Raw genomic sequence first — 17,637 nt, forward strand, 5'->3', positions numbered from 1 at the left:
GGATGGGAGAACCAAAGAACAAGATAACATCTGGCAGCACGGAGCCGTCAGGAACGTGCCTTCTGCTGATTGATTCAGCAACAGCATGATGAAGCAATTCCCATAGACTGGCATAGGAAGAAATTCCTATAAAAATTGACTCTAGAAAGTGAGAACTTTGGGGTCTGATTCTGCAAACCAACCTCCAGGAGCATCAGATGAGCATCTGACAAGGCCCTGCTCCCTCCTCATGTCCAGGCCACCTGGCCAGTGGCTTGGCATGAGCAACTCTAAGGCTGGTAACTATGATAACAACCTTGCAGAGCCTGTGTGTGTGTGTATGAATGAATGTGTGAATAAATATGAGATTGAATGGAATGTTATAGCTATAACTAACTGCTTTCTGTATTCACAATAAATGTGGCATTTTGCCTTTTCCCTTTTAATAAGATCCTGCTGGTTTTTATTTTATTGGTATAACACAAGTCCTGCCACTGATTTTTCCAAGCCTTATAACCATGGAGGCCTGCAGAGCATTAACTGCCTTGCAAAACCTCCATGACCACTTTGCTAGCTCTGGTTTTACCTACCTGAACTGATTACCAGCAGATCTGTCGCCATCTAGGGTTGCAGCTTCCACAAGGTGATACAAGCATGCTTCTGGAGCATTATTGGCTCTCTTTATCTGGGTGCTTTGCTACTCAAGGGCAGGGGCAAGCTCCTTACCCAGCTCCAGGAATGTGGCTTTCCTGGTGCAAAAATTCTGGGTTTATTGCTGGTCGCCCCATGTTTTCACTACAATGTGGTCCTGCCAGTGTATGCTTGAGGTCTTGGTCCAGAAGTGAGGCTCTGCAGAGGAGGGAATCTGCCAAGAAAAACAGCATCAGCCTCTGCCTTCACCTTCAGGTCAAGAGCAGCCTCTGAAACACCCACCAGCATCTCTTGGCAACAGCTTCTGCAGATGTACAAAAAAGCAACCATGCCTCCATAAAAGCACTAGTTATTAACAGGAACAGTATTCCTACGCTAAGCCTATCACAGCATACCACCACACCAGCCTGGGGCCTGCCAAGCATTGAATTTCCCAGATCGAGATGATTTCCTCCCACAATCCCCTGAGTGGGCGGACGAGTTGCCCTACAGCACCTTGCGAACGTGAGCCCAGAGAGATGCGTTGAGGTGTGGCACAATGAATCTTGGGTTACACACGTCTAGATAGCGGCTTGCTTATCACTGAGCAACAGCACCAGCGCGGATGCAGGGAGTGAGAGCAAAGGGCAGATAACGACAGTGTGGTCCCGCTGTAGTGTGATAGGCTAACCTGCAACTGCTTAACTCATGAGTAGCATGCACTGAAGATGTGGCCTTGGAGAGCCTTCTCCTGGTCACTCTGTCCAAAGGGCATGACTGCTCTGCTGCAGCTGAGAAGGGAATGGAACAACTCCACTGTGCTTCCAGCGCCCCTTGCTTTCTAGTCTGTGTTAAAGTCCCATAAAAATTGAAGTTGGACCCTTGTTGCTTCATAAGCTACATGACAGTCTGAGATTTTAAACTGCACATGTGCAAGCTCTGATTTTTCAATCAGAAACTGCAGTCTCATCGAGTCCAAGGTGACCCAGCAGTTCTTCGCACATTTATTTTTGAAAACAGGTAACAAAAATGGGAAGCCTCAGGACAGTGGGTGTGGAAAGGGGACCGGAAAAGGTATCTGGAAAAGACAAACTCAAAGGCACCCTCTGATCTGCTCTGACTCACTGCCACATACTCCAGAAAAAGGGATACAGCTTGTCTAAACAATCTGTTTCTTTGATTTAATGAGTTGTGGGAAAGTTATTTATTTTTTTTACACGGTTGATAGGGTTAAGCCACTCCCTAGACACAGGAATTGGGGAGGGACACAAGCTGTTCTTCTTTTAAAGCAGGAGAGGTCTCAGCTCCATAGAGTTCCTGCAGCTGAGAGACCTTGGAGCCCAGAAGAGCCAGATGCATTTGCAAGTCTCTCTCTCTTCTTTTTTTGTTTTTATTTCCCCATCCATACCCAAAAAATGTCATGAAGTGACTTTCACTTAACTGCAAATATTTAGATATTTGTGGGCTGCTCTCTTCTTCCCCTTTGAGCATTAGCCAATAGTCACATGCTGCCTCCTCTCACAGCAAAGAGCTGCCTTAAGGGAGGATCGTTACAGAGGCTTTTTTAAACCACCAAAGAAAATGCAAATAGTCTGTGTGCTCTTAGCATACGCTCTGGTATGACCAGCTTGTTACTGAAGCCAGCCCTAGACAGATCTGGGAAGAAAATACTGAACTTAGACTTCCCCAGAATCTTTCATTTACTTCTAAGGGTGAAAACAGTGAGAAGATCCAGTGTGTCAAGTTGGAGACTTAAAAGGTAAGTTGATCTGATGTTTAAATGCTGGTTGCAAAGATTCTTTCCATGTCTTTAATACTGCAGATTGCTAGGTACAGTGAGAATTGCAGAAGTGGCAGGAGAGTCTTATCTCCTCTCGTCAGCCTGATTTTGCAACCTATAGTTAGGCTTTTTTCATAAATTATTTAGAAAATTGCATGTTTTAACTTGGAAAATACAACTACAGTGACATAATGGGAGAAAGAAAAGGAGTACTTGTGGCACCTTAGAGACTAACAAATTTTTTTGAGCATAAGCTTTTGTGAGCTACAGCTCATAGAGACTAACAGATTTATTTGAGCATAAGCTTTCATGAGCCATGAAAGCTTATGCTCAAATAAATTTGTTAGTCTCTAAGGTGCCACAAGTACTCCTTTTCTTTTTGCGGATACAGACTAACACGGCTGCTACTCTGAAACCTGTCATAATGGGAGAAGTATGCATGGGGCAGAACTCTTGCAAAGCTTCAGTAAGGAACATTTTAGGGCTTTCTGTGGATTCCTCAAGAGTGTGGAGGGGGAAGTTGTTTGGGGGTTTCCGGGGGTGGGGGAGGATGTGTCTGCCCCAGCTTCAATTAGGAGAAAACATGGCTTTATTTCCAAAGTTTAGAAGTTTGCTGGTTTCTTTGTCTATGGTAACTGACGGGGTTATTTTCCGTTCCCTCAGATGTAATGCCAGACTTTTTGATAATTTGTAGAAGAATCTGAGATGTGGAAGAAAACTTTCAAGTCTGGGTGTCTACAAGTGAGGTTCCTCAAATCCAGTTAGGCATCTGCACCACTTAATATCAAGCCACCTGTATTCAGATGCTTAACTATGGATTTAGGGACCTCACTTGAGGCATCTACTGCACTGACAGAAAGGCTGCACATTTCCCATCTCTGGAGGTGAGCACTGTCTACTGTTTTTTCAAGAAGGTCAGAAGTAGGCAAATCTCTTCTGAGGACATTAAGCTCTCCGCTTACATAATAATATTAAACTTACCCCCAGCCAAAGAACCCTACCATTTCTCATTTATTCTACAGTGATCATTTTAATACCTCCTCTCAGGAAAAAAAAAAAAAAAAAGAAATATTAGTATTAGGATGGGTGAACATAGCTCATATCTTTGGATCTGGGAAGAATTTCTATGTATTGACTGAAAAATTTGCCTGATGACCATCAATGTACCAAACAACCTGCTGAAAGGTATTCAAGTCATAACAAAAATCTTGAATAAGGCTGGCAGTTTGAAAGTACAGTATTTGTAACCAAGCAAATACTAAAGAAACCAAAAATCTCTATCTGATGCCATTTAAATTCCTGTATAAGATATAGGCAATAAGTGAACACCAGCCATCTGTATTTTAACCACTGTGTTATCTACACTAGTTCAGAGTCCGGGGTTAAAGCACTGGTGGCTTGTCCGTACTAGCACTCCCAGCTTTATTATCACAAGTGAAGCTGAACTGGTGGTAACAACCGTGGGAAATTTAAAAGAAAATATCCAGCGTAGACAGGACCTTCAAGAGAGCTTGAATGGTATCACATTAAGACTTTGAGTTTCTTTAGCGTTCACTTGACTACAAATACCATACTATCAAATTGCAGGTCAGAATTAATCAAATACAAAAGCAATGTTTACCTCTTAAGAAAATATTGATACATCAGGATAAGACTGATAATGAAGTTTTATTGTTATTGGTTATAATTCGTATTATCTGGGAAGCAAAGGGAAATCTATAGCCTATGTCTTTCAGAATCTGACAATTACTTTTGTTTAAGAGACTGCTCAAAGGAGCCCTAAATCAACAATGTAACACTGTTGGGTAAAAAAAAAAAATCAAATATCATATGGGGATGTATTAGCAGGAGTGTTGTAAGCAAGAGGTAAGACTTAATTCTTCCATTCTATTCCATGCTGATAAGGCCTCCGCTGGAATACTATATCCAGTTCTGGGCACCACATTTCAGGAAATGTAGATAAATTGGAGAAAGTCTAGAGGAGAGCAACAAAAATGATTTAAAGTCTAGAAAACAAGATCTATGAGGAAAGATTGAAAAAATTGGATTTGTTTACTCTGGAGAAGAGAAAACTGACCGAGGGGGAGGGGGAGGGACACACACATAATAACAGTCTTCAAGTACATAAAAGATTATTATAAGGAAGAGGGGGGGGGAATTTTCTCTTTAACCTCTGAGGATAGGACAAGAAGCAATGGGCTTAAATTGCAGCAAGGGAGGTTTAGATTGGACATTAGGAAAATCTTCCTGTTAGAGTAGATAAGCACTGGAACAAATTGCTAGTGAGCTTGTGGAATCTCTGTCAGTGGAGGTTTTTAAGAACAAGTTAGACAAACACCTGTCAAGAATGGTCTAGTTATGTAGTCCTGCCTTGAGTGCAGGGGACTGGACTAGATGACCTATTGAGGTCCCTTTCAATCCTACACTTCTACGATTCTGGGTTCCACATATCTTTATTTGCAAGGAAAATACAAAACACACAAGATGAAGAACGTTGGTGACCATTTCAAACCGTATCTCCTCAAAAGTTAACAGCTCCACAGATAGCATATAGATTTACCTAGGAGTAGCACAGAACCATAACAAAAACAACAAGGAGTCCAGTGGTACCTTAAAGCTTATGCCCAAATAAATCTGTTAGTCTTTAAGGTGCCACCGGACTCCTTGTTGTTTTTATGGATACAGAATAACATGGCTACCCCCGATACTTGAAACCATAACAAAAGTATACTTCAGCATAAAATTTTTCCTACTTTTTAAAAAGAACCCACAGCTGATCTACTGCTCCTAATCAATATGACAGAAAATTTCATGGACGTTGGACACTAACAGAAAGAGCAGATGCAGGCAGACTAGATGATCCATGGGACTGGTAATAGAAGATGAAGCATTTCTCATGTAGCTTGGCTTGAATCCAGCCCCCGATTAGCTATGACTGAGAGCTGTCATTTAACAGCTTTTTAGTAAATAGATTTCCACATCAGAACGCCGCCACCACCATTTGAAAGTTTCGCTGGCACGCTTAGTCCCTGTCCACACTGGGAATTTGCCCCAATTTCAGCCATTGATGGCCAGCCACCAATGTAACTGCGGTAGTGCAAACCTCTAGTGCAGAATGCAAAGCCTCTATTTGCCCTGGGAAAGTTTACCCCTAACTGAAATGGTTGTAAAATGCACAGGTGCAAATTATGGCTTATAGAGTCTTTGCCTGTCTACACTGGGAGTTTGCACTGGCGTAGCTACACTGGGAGCTGAAATCAAGGCAAATCCCCAGTGTAGACAAGGCCATAGTAAAGAGCTCAAGCAGTCAATAAGCATAGAAAATTAATTGCTGTCTAAAGCCTAGGGCTGGTCCCTCTGGTTCAGAATTAAAGCTAATTGATAGGGCAGTGTGGGGACCCTGTATTGCCATTGCCTATGTGTCTGTTTTGGGGTAAACAGATGACCTCAACCTCCAGCACTTTCAATCCAGCACCTTTCACAGGCACTACAATGCACCTAACATTTCACTGCCATTCTCTCTTGTCTGCTACGGGCATCAAACTTAGTCACAGGTGCTAGGGACTGGCACACTTCTGCTTACTGACTGCATGGTGCAGTAAAACGCTTTGGGGAGGAGATTACAAAGGCAGAACACACACAACCCACATTACCCAAACTTACTTGTATAAGAGTCCCTCAGCTTTGACCAAACTAGTGGGCAAAAGAAAGAGACTTATTTAAAAATCTAATAGCCAAAAGGCTCACGTAACTGAAATGGAAATCCTCCTCTATTGCTGCCACCCTGCAATCACTTGCACACGAGTAATTTTGCACACAAATAGTCCCACTGAACTCTCCTGGGAAAAGTTATGCATGTGCGTAAGTGGTTGCAGGTTCAGAACTGAAGGCTAGAGGAACTAGGGGCTTTATCCTTCACAGAGTGAAGTCAACCGCATTATTACCGACCTCAACAGTTCAGAATTCATGAGCTGAGGCTCCCAAAAGATCATTATTGCCTTAAAAATCAGGAGATTTTTAAAAATAATACCTTTGGGGTTCTTTTTCTTTGCCTTCTGACTTCTGAGACCTTGTTTCACACTTTCAAACTTTTCTCTGCAACCCATGAGGGCTAGAAACTTCCAGCTTTTTTCAAGATAGATGAGTTTCTCATGCAATCTCTTTATTCCAGCAGTTGAGGTTTCATGAATTACACCAAATATGTTGAGACTTGAAATAAGATCATGAGAGTTTGTAACCCTGTCAATGGCAAAGCTCCCGTGGACCTCAGGAAGGCAGGATCAGGTCCTAGATCACCGGTTCCCAAACTTTTTGCCTGCATAATCCTATTTCCAGACTTTGTTGCTACCTGCAACCCCAGACAGCATGGAAGCCATCATTTTGGCGTGACCCCATGTGGGGTCATGACTCATGACCCATAGACTGGGAACTGCTGACCTAGACAATCCATCCAGGGACGTTATTATAAAAAAGAGACTATAAAATAAACATGATACACTGTGGGCCTGATCCTGCAAACAGAAAGAAAAATATACAAGTCACCACACTGATCTTGCAAGCTAACTCAAACCTATGCAATATAACTCAGCAAGGTTTTTAATTTGTTCTGTATGTCCTGGCTATCCCTCACTCTAACGTTTAAGCTAAAATATAACAATAAGGAATTTTTAAAAGCAGCTTTCTGAGTTCAGTGTTTGCAGGCAGCTCACATACTCCTCCTCAGAGAAAATTAAATCTGGCTCACATCATTAAGAACACTAGAATTGACACCTAGGGTTGATTATGCTTTAACTCTCATTTTAAAAACAGCCATAGTGTCATCTTATACTTGGGTTTTGTCTCTTGTTTATGTAATTCTTTAGTGCAATTTTCCAGTGTCATTTATTTAAAACCCACTAGACGCTACAGTATATGAAGAATTAGTAAGAATAACAAAACTAAATCCTCTCTAAATTTTTGGTGGTTATTTTAATTTGGCATATACTTTGTTCTGGTTAATCGTGGCTGCCCTCTTCTGGTTGCTTACCTGCCTACCATGTTAGCTGCAGCTGTACATAGATAAATGGTTCAATGCATTGTCGTTGTGTAAAGAACATAAAAAGAGAGGGATCTGTTATACCCTCAATATGTGAACAAGCAGTTGGTCTAAGTCACAAAGTTCAGTCCAATTTTTACCCAAGCTTGGATGTTTGGATCCAGGGTTCTGGTTCTGCCACTATTTTAAAAAAAAAGGGGGGGGGATTATATGTAAATTTTATGTCTGGATCTGGGCTCAGATTTGGAACACCTGCACAACTGAGGTTTGTTCAGATCCAAGGTTTTGGTTGAAGACTCCATCAAGTGTAGACACAAACTGATTTAGTTAAAAATTCCTATTTATGACGACATCAGTAGAGGCATTTGGTCATGTTTGTAAATTAGACTTTCCATGTGCTTAATTCATATGATGCAAAACTAATCTAAATCATCATCGGCTAGCAAATAAATTCTTTCAACAGATACACACAAGAATTGGCACATATTTTATTTGTTATAATCAGCCTACTTGTTTGAATGCAGCACATTTCATCAGTGGTTTTTAGTTTCGCTTACAAATCACTCGTGATTTTAAAGGAAATATTTAATCATATTTAGAAACCCGACAAATGTCAGTGCTCAGCTGTTTTAAAAGAAAAGCATGATCAGAAACTGCTGTTGACTAGTAGCTTGTCTTCTTAAGGATAATAACAGAAACAGTAATTTATGTATAATAGCCAACACCTGGGGGAGATTGGGTCCTCAGGGAACTAATAGTGGGAGGGAAATCCTTCCTACAGTAGGTAATTGGTTTTAATTAGTCCCAGGTTGAGGGCATAGTTGTGCAAAGTGTCACATAGAATCCTCTCAACCAAAATCAGGATAGGTTTGTCATCCAAATGCAACTGTGAACATCCTCTCAGGTCCGTGAAAGCTCCATGGCCCTTGCTTATTTAAGTTTGCATGTTGTAAGGTCCTTCCATCCACAGCCTCTCCCACCACTGCAGCCACACCTCTTCCCCAAAGACCATCAGACTCATCACTGAGCTACTCTAAACAGGGAGACTATCTCCTGCTGTCCATGGGAAGACCCATGGATTATCCTGAGATATCAGACCTTAAGGTCATGATATTTTTATGTATGGAAAGCTATTTCAGGTCACTTTTAGAGTTTTTGTTGAACTCATGGTAACTAGAGCATCTGGTTTCAGAGATGAAGGAAAACAAAAAGTAGTCCCAATTAAGTTTTAAAACTTGCCGGAATATTTATAAAAATAGACTTGCTGTAAAATGTTTGGCACATCTAGAGGGCTTGTTAGGGTAGGATGCTATAAATGTTATATCGTTTGGGAACACCTGCATAACCCCATGATGCCTTTCCCACTCCTGAGTAATCTGACCATTCCAAACTTACATTATTTATTTATTTTGCTTATTTTGTTTATTTATTTGTTTATTTCGTCATTGTATTTCTGTGGTGCCTAGGAACCCTGGTCATGGAACACGACCCCATTGTGGTAGGCACTGCACAAATACAGAACAGAGACAGTCCCTGCCCCAAAAAACTCACAGTCTAAGTAAATTCATGCAGATAAACCCTTACCATGCCATCATGTATTAATTCTTTCTCACATATGTAATCTCAAACATCTTGCTTGAGAGTGAAGACACTAGGCTTTTTTAAGTGGTTGACGTATCTCTTTGTTTTTATTCATCTGCTTCAAACATTATAAAATGCGACTGCTAATATCAGACAGCCTGATATTCTAAATTGCTCTTACATAAAGCAATGGAACTGAACGAAACCCACAAAGAGGAACAGAGTCTGTGTAAGGAAGCTAACCTACGCAGCGATGGAGGATTTGCCTATTCTGCTCTGAGTCAGAGAGAATGTGATCTTGCCCACTGCTGGGAAGTGGCTCTGACCAAATCATTCTATATATTTGCTTGTCCACTTCCAAATCTCACCTGCCCCTCTACAGGCATACAAAGGGGTTTGTTACAAATCACACACACGATAGCTAGCATGTCCTTCAGAGATTGCTGCTGAGCATTTCTAATATTATGTCCCCCAAGAAATATTTATTTGATGCAGAAGTTGTCCAGTATTAAAGGAAACCAAAAGTGATTAAATGCCCGAGCTCAGCACTTCCCTTGATGATTTCAGAAGACTGACCTTATATGCCACCTTGTACTACACTAGTGTGCACTTCCTAAATGGTGCAGCGTAAAATATGTGTTTTTTTCTTTGTTTGGGGGTGTAAATCTTTATCTTCATAGCACCTCTTTCAATAGTCCCCATCACAGACCTAGATGGAATTCATCCTCATCATCTTTTTAGCATCTGAACTATTTACATATGTAACAGGGTGGCTCACCCATTTAAGGGCCAGAGATCTGGGACCAGCCAGCCCTGTTCACTAATCAAGTGCAGCTGAGAAGGGGATAGCTGTTTCTTATAAAGAGCTGTAGGAAGATGCTGCAGGAAGGGATAGTCTCCTGCAGTAGTTCCTGGGGAAGGGAGACTGCAGGTGGGAAGCCCTAGGTGTTATGGCCAGATAGAAAGCCCCGACTGGAAGTTCTGTTTTTCTTTTGTGAATTTCTTGGAGGTTTGCACAATGAGTGGAGACTGGAGGCAGGGATAAAAACTGATTTGGGCATGGGATGATTCCCCAGTCTGGTGAGTAAGGCTAGCATCTTACAACAGAAGAAATGCTGAGTTAGCAAAGGGAGATTATAGAAAGCACTGATATTAAAGAAATGCATCCCATGTTGTCTGAAGCTTTTCCTGATAGTTAACTTCCCATTGTAAGCCCTCCTCCCACTTTTAGGGGGGGAGGGATAGCTCAGTGGTTTGAGCATTGGCCTGCTAAACCCAGGGCTGTGAGTTCATTCCTTGAGGGGGCCATTTAGGGATCTGGGGCAAAAATTGGAGATTGGGCCTGCTTTGAGCAGGAGGTTGGACTAGATGACCTCCTGAGATTCTATGAGATTTTGGATTTGGTAGGCTAACATATAGGGCTCTTCTGAAATGAGTGAGGGACTGTGTATATTATTATTAATTTGGCAAGTTAAGATTTGTATTATCCCTAAGTGGAGTGAGGCCTGTGCAGGATTTTGGCAGCTAACAAGCATCTGTTCTAGCTGTGAGCAGCCTCAACCTTGGAGTTGTCTTCAAGTTTATTTTTAAAGTTTTGTTTGTTTTTTTTTAAATTGTTCTCTGTACTAGAAAAGGCTTCTTTGTACACTTTGGTAAAGCTTCAAAAATTGCCCTATGGGCTTTCTCCTGCTGAGGTCTGTCCTCATGCAAGAAGGCCTCCGGAATGGTGTGGAGGGAGCTGGGATTTGCCAGGCATTTAGAGAGTGAGCACATTAAAAACAGGAGCGAGTAGCTAAAGGTGTCCCTTTTGAATACATTTTAAAGTTCTATATTTGCTGACCAGTGATTATACTGCTGTCAGATATTTCCTTCTCCCCCTTTTAACTAACATGGAAGTTAGAACTTGGAAGCCAATAAAGTTGTCTGCGTTGCAGCTCCAACCAGTACTACTGCTAGTTTGGAACCAGTGGTAGCACCAGTGGGGATTTTTGTTTTGTTCTTTTATTTGCTTTTATTTTACTTTAGAATGAATGAGTTATGAGAAATTAGCATGGGATTTTCAGAAGTTCTCAGTGTTGGGATAACTCTTCTCCCTTGGGGGTCAATGGCAAAACTCCAGTTGACTTCAATGGGAGAAGAGTCCAGCCAATGTTGAGGAATTTTGAAAATCTCACCCTTTATGTTTATAATAAGAATTCTCTGGGTTTAAGAACATTGATCCTGCCTTTTGTGTGGATAGTTATGCCATGAGATATTTGAAATATTAGCTCAATATGAGCCTTCCAAGCCCAACCCCAAAAAACAAACAAAAAACCCACCTTTCTGTCTTTTCCATTTAATAATTGTGTTATATTTTGATGTACTGCTTTATAAAACTCACTTTTATTTTTCATCTTTAGACTGTAGGTCTCAAGGTGATACCTCTCAGGCAGAGCCCATGGATACCTCAGGAAATACGACCGTATTGTCTGGCGGCAACTTGACGTGCCCTTTGACCATTGACGACTTCCGAAATAAAGTGTACTCCACGTTGTACTCCATGATTGCGATTCTAGGCTTTGTTGGAAACGGCTTTGTACTGTGTGTCCTCATAAAAACGTACCAGCAGAAGACAGCCTTTCAGATCTACATGCTGAATCTTGCAGTGTCAGACCTCCTCTGTGTATGCACCCTGCCTCTTCGAGTAGTGTATTACGTTCACAGAGGCAACTGGTTCTTTGGTGACTTCTTATGCAGAGTTAGTTCCTATGCATTCTACGTCAACCTGTACTGTAGCATTTTATTCATGACAGCCATGAGCTTCTCTCGCTGCATAGCCATAGTTTTCCCCGTCCAGAATCTCAATTTGGTAACTGAGAAAAAGTCCAGACTGGCATGTATGAGCATTTGGATTTTTGTCACACTGACAAGTTCTCCATTTTTACTGAGTGGGTCTTACCAAGAAGGTAACAAGACAAAGTGCTTTGAACCTCCAAAAAGCAGTCAGATGACCAGTCTGCTGGTCCTACATTATATTGCGCTGTTTGTAGGCTTCATTATCCCCTTTAGTGTCATAACAATCTGTTATGCCATGATCATAAGGACCTTACTGAAGAATTCATTGAAGAAGAATCAGTCTACTCGTAAGAAGGCCATCTGGATGATAATCATTGTAACAGCTGCCTTCCTGGTCAGCTTCACACCTTACCATATTCAGCGCACAATCCACCTTCACTTCCTGAAGAGGAAAGACTCCAGCTGTGAAGACATCATTTTCATGCAGAAATTAGTAGTGATAACCCTATCCTTGGCAGCTTCAAACTGCTGCTTTGACCCACTCCTGTATTTCTTTTCAGGGGGCAACTTTCGGAGGAGACTTTCCACATTTAGAAAGGCTTCCTCCTCCAGTGTGATACAGGGACCCAGGAAAAAGTTATCATTAAAGGAGAAAGACGACGAGGCATTTCAAGAAAGCCATAGACAAGCTTGATGTGTAGTGTAGCTGTACTTCCTTTGTAAAGTTTTTTGAGTGGCGCTGCAGTAGAAATAAGCTCACAGTGGGACACCCATGATTGCAGAACTCCTGCAGGAGAAATGAACAAAACAAATGCATCTTCATCAAAGTTAAATAGAGACAAAAATCCAAAGGGACCTGCTTCTACTCATTCCTTTCTGACCAGACACCCCTCTGGCTGCCATTTAGGGGTTTATCTGATCGTACTGTGGAGCATTCTGAGGGTAATTTTAAATTCCAAGAGACTCAAAGCCAACAGGGCTGACATGTGCATGGATATTCTGAATACGTGCTCAGAAGGCATGTATATTCCGCCCCCCACACCACCACCACCATCACCACTAAACAAGTTACATCAGAGCAGCAGGAAAACATTTGCCGGCTGGTAAATTCATGCAAACAAACTCTTCAAATCCCACATAAGGTCATGAGGCAAGTCTACAAAGGCCATTAGTCACTGAGCCAGTGGGAAATGTAAATATTTGCCAAGATAGAAGTTGATGGAACTTATGCAAAGGGGGAGAGTATGCACTGAATCCCAAAACAGACACTGATTTCACAGGAAAATTTCTTCCCTATTCCCAGTTATGTATTGCCCTGGCTTTTAACTTTCAGTGGCATAGATCATTGATTGTCACCACCTAATTCAGAAGAGTGTGTGCACAGATGACTTTAAGCCATCTTTACACTTCCCCAGTTGTGGACCAGTTATGTGGCAGGCCCATCTTTTGGTGTAACTTAGAGCAGCCTAAGGACTGTTCTAACTTGTACTAGCTACTAACAACCCCAAGGAACTGATCCTGCAGCCTGGGATTAGGGAAACCCCAGCCATTAGGGGATGGCATAGGAGCTACTACACTGGCTCTGCATCACCAGATGATAACCCCATGCAGAAGTAATCCTCATGTGACCATTTATGCAAGCTTTATGTACACTATACACTGGCAGTGCAACACAAAGAGCCACACCACACTAGAGGATCTGAGCCTATATCTTCCCATACAGGAACTGTATTTGTCCCCCCTCCTCCCCACTCTCGCCTATACATTTCCTGTAATTTGAGTTCCCTTTTGCAAATATATTACAGCACACTAGTTACCTCAGTTCACAGCTACAAGACCTTTGAATGGCTTGCTGTCTATCTGAATTTTACAAGTAAATCCCGAGATATAGTTCTGGTATGTGCCTCCCAAACAAACACTTTGGCCCCAGTCCTGCACCAATTGAACCCTAAAAACATGAGTAGTCTCCTTGAAGCCAGTGGCTACTTACATACAAAATGGGAACTGACTGCCTAGGAAGGAGTACTGTGGAAAGGGATCTGGGGGGTCATAGTGGATCACAAGCTAAATATGAGTCCTTGACCTCTGAGGCTAGGACAAGAAGCAATGGGCTTAAATTGCAGCAAGAGAAGTTTAGGATGGACATTAGAAAAAACTTCCTAATTGTCAGGGTAGTTAAGCACTGGAATACATTGCCTAGGGAGGTTGTTGAATCTCTTTCTGCAGTTTTTTAAGAACAGGTTAGACAAACACCTGTGAGGTGTTTAGATAATACTTATTCCTGTCATGAGTGCAGGGGACTGGGCTAGATGACCTCTCAATGTCCCTTCCAGTCCTATGATTCTACGAAAATTAAGCCATGCATCAGTCAGGCTTTGCGGGGCTGGGGTGGGTGGGTTGGAAAGGTATATTTAAAATTCAAGATACAGAGTTGAACCCTACCCTCCTTCCCACCCTAGCTCCTCTTTGAAGTGTTTTCCACCATAAAGTGGCATTGTAAAAGAGGGCTGAACAGAGCAGGGTTATTCTAAGTTGCCTATGTAGCTTTGGGAGCATTCCTGGAAGTAATATTAAACAGCAGTAAGTCATCAGGTACATTTTCCATATTGTATTTTTGCTCAGTTGTTAGAGGCTGGGAGGATGAGCACCAAAACTCCACATTTCCTCATTGCAGCTCCCATGTCTTTCCTTATCCATGACATTTCCCAGCCTTCAAATTAATGCTGATTAGCAGGAGGACTTTCTGGCTTCCTCTGACCAGGGGTGGGGTTCCAGTAATGTAGTATTTTGGGTTGGCACTGTTCTCTCCTGCCACTCCACTCTATTCTGACCACGCAGGACATGTTGGTCTCAAGCTGAATTTTGCCTGCTCAAGGCATGGAAGCGTGAGAGACCTTCTCTCCTTTCTTTCTTTGGGTTCCTGTCAGCTACAAGAGCTTTCCAAAGCTCCTGTGGCACCCCTCCTGCCAGGTATTTCATTGAACAACTTTAATTTTAATGTTAAAATATCTTTTTTTTAACACAATTAAAATAGAATAGAAATATCAATAGGAGTTGAAATGCAGAGGCTACTGCTGTCCAAGACTTAAGCCGTGAAATACACACTTAAAATTCTCAAAAAAAAAGGAGGACTTGTGGCACCTTAGAGACTAACCAATTTATTTGAGCATAAGCTTTTGTGAGCTACAGCTCACTTCATCAGATGCATAAGGTGCCACAAGTACTCCTTTTCTTTTGCGAATACAGACTAACACGGCTGCTACTCTGAAACTTAAAATTCTGCCACCAAACTCCAGAGAGGCTTGGAGTGATTTCCCTTGCCTCAGGGGCAATGTACACAGTCTCTGAATAACCTTAAATCATCACCGCCCACAAATGACTTATCCCTGAGCCTCAGGGCTTGTCTAGATGAACAGTTAGTGTGCAGCAAGCTGGGGTATAAATCTACAGTCCCCTAACTGTCCATGTGGACTCTGATACCACTCCCTAAAAGTTCCCCAGTGTGCTTTGATCTACTCCACTTTGAATTGGAAATAAGTCAGATATATAAGGTGTAAGCCTGGCTCTGTTGCAAATTTGCAGTCAACGGGACATTTGCTATTGATTTGGATAGGACCAGGATTTCACCAATAACTGTGAAAAGAAAACGTTTTGCCAAATGATACTGCCACCTTCCTGGATCATAGCGATGAGAAAATGTTTTTGGTTAAAAGGGAAAACTAATGAATAGATTCTGAAGTCCCTCCCACCCTTCACTCCAAACATACTATCCATGTACACAGTATTTACCACAGCCCCAGGAAAAGCTGCTTATTAAAATATTGTCAGCACATCGCATGCCTGCAGGTTAGTAAATTAGGCAGTCCCAAGGCTAGAAGCATTCTGAGCTGGAATCCCAGATTAAGCAAATTGAATGTACCTTGAGAACCTAGGAAAAACATTGTACTATAAGGAAGCTCCTCTACTAGGCAGAAAAAAAGATTATAGACGAGAACGTCTCTCCAGACACAACCGCTATTAATACTGTTCCTCTCTGTACTCCCACGGGGGAGGCTTTTATAAGCAGGCAGAGCCTGAACAGCTGGTAGCTGAACTGCAGTTTCTGCGCCTCAAGTAGCCCCTTATAAAACTGGACCCAGCTGCTCTCTGCTTCATAGCTGACTAGTCTCACCTCACTTTCTTGCTTTATGTGTCACTTCCTTTTTTGCTGGGTCAAGGAAAGTGGCGATACACTCCAGGATTAGCGGAACCAAGTCCCAGAGGAACCAAACTGAAGGCCATCAGGTGTGTTTTCTGCTTGATTTATAGGTGTGATACACACAGATATCCCAGCCTCCCTCAGACAGAAATCTGTTTGCTTTTAATTCACAATGAAAACATTTGTTTCCAATTATACTAACTTCTGTTTGGGCTGCCATCGTGAATATAAACTTACAGTGTTCCAACTTTCCAAATAAAACAGATTTATAAATCGTATCAGCGCACATAGAAGTTAAAGCGTAACTTAAGGTAGTAACTTGTCATATAATGCTCACATAATAAAAAGCTTTGAAATGTGGCTCACGCTATAGGCTTTATTTCAATGGGACTAGTCCTATAAATAATTGCAGTAACATAAGGCTCTGTGGCCCTGATCCTGCAATGATCTCTGCATGTAGGCAGGGGTCCAGACACTCAGAGCTCACTGAAGGAGTGGCATCTATATTTGGGCAGTGCTGTGTAAATGTATGAGGCTATAAAGTGATTTTTAATTTTTAAAAAAAAATGGCCTCCCGCCCCCCAAAAAGGGGTGATTCCTGGCTGCACATCTTGCTTACAGACTGTGGAAAAGATAAATCCCAAGACCTCTGGAAAGATCATAAAGGAAAACTACACAAGAAAGAAAAAGAAGAAAAAAGACAGAAGATGGTTTACTATACTTAAGGTAAACCATGCCGGTGTCTTGTTAGATAACAGTACAGATGAAGGCTAGGCACGTTACCTTTAAAAGATAAGTTGGGGGCAGATTTTTGTCATTCATCCTATATCTAAGACAGCACCTTTGTGGTTTTTAACCAAGAAGGAAGGAGAAGTGCTCTGAACAGTTACAACGAGGAGTCCAGTGGTACCTTAAAGACTAACAGATTTATTTGGGCATAAGCTTTTGTGGGTAAAAAATCCACTTCTTCAGATGCACGGAAACAAAAAACAGTCTCCCTTTCTCTGGAATGCTGCAGACACTGGACCGAGGGCCCTTGGCATACTAGAAAAAGACATACAGTATAAAGACTCTTGTAAGAGTGAGCATCTTATCTGCAAAACAAGTAGTTAAAGCAAAAATTGTTTAGTTTTGTGGTCTTAATGCAGTCTGACAGTTTTCTGTATAAAGGAAATTACTCTAATATTGTAAATTAAGAGTGGTCTACATTGTTGTGTTCTGAAGAACGTGTTCTTTAGGTATGATGTAAAGTGTTACAGCTGTGTCTCAAGCTATTTATATGGTGTTGTCAGTGGTGTCATTGTGTAAGTGTGTTTGCACTGACCTATTTTAAGAGTGTGTTTCAAAATATGTATTAAGTACTATAGATATATCAAATGAAAAATGTTCCATGCAATGTATTGTACAATAAAGATTTATGTATAACATTTCTTATTTCATCGTTCTGTCTTTGATGACATAATACGAATAGTAAGAAAAGGTACATCGGCCTGTTTTTTGTATAAGAGGGAAGGTTTTTGTACTTACAAAACAATTCCGGACACAATTAAAAGAAAATGTTGCCAGTTATAGTTTGAGACTTGTTCTCTGTATTCTGATTTTCTAGTTTTAAAAACTCGGGATAAGGATTCTTCTTAATTAAGATGTGATACTAAAAGA

The 17,637-nt window shown here is 41.5% G+C and overlaps 1 protein-coding gene across 1 annotated transcript; it reads left to right on the forward strand.

Moving 5' to 3' along the window:
• The first annotated feature begins 2,025 nt into the window (after nucleotides 1-2,025).
• Nucleotides 2,026-17,383, forward strand: CYSLTR1 (cysteinyl leukotriene receptor 1). The gene is made up of 2 exons (XM_074963128.1): nucleotides 2,026-2,368; nucleotides 11,405-17,383. The coding sequence occupies exon 2, from the start codon at nucleotides 11,443-11,445 to the stop codon at nucleotides 12,472-12,474; it is 1,032 nt and encodes a 343-aa protein (XP_074819229.1). The 5' UTR covers nucleotides 2,026-2,368; nucleotides 11,405-11,442; the 3' UTR covers nucleotides 12,475-17,383.
• The last annotated feature ends 254 nt before the right edge of the window (nucleotides 17,384-17,637 follow it).

The sequence above is a fragment of the Natator depressus genome, chromosome 9, assembly GCF_965152275.1.
Source record: "Natator depressus isolate rNatDep1 chromosome 9, rNatDep2.hap1, whole genome shotgun sequence".
NCBI classification, from domain to species: Eukaryota; Metazoa; Chordata; order Testudines; family Cheloniidae; genus Natator; species Natator depressus.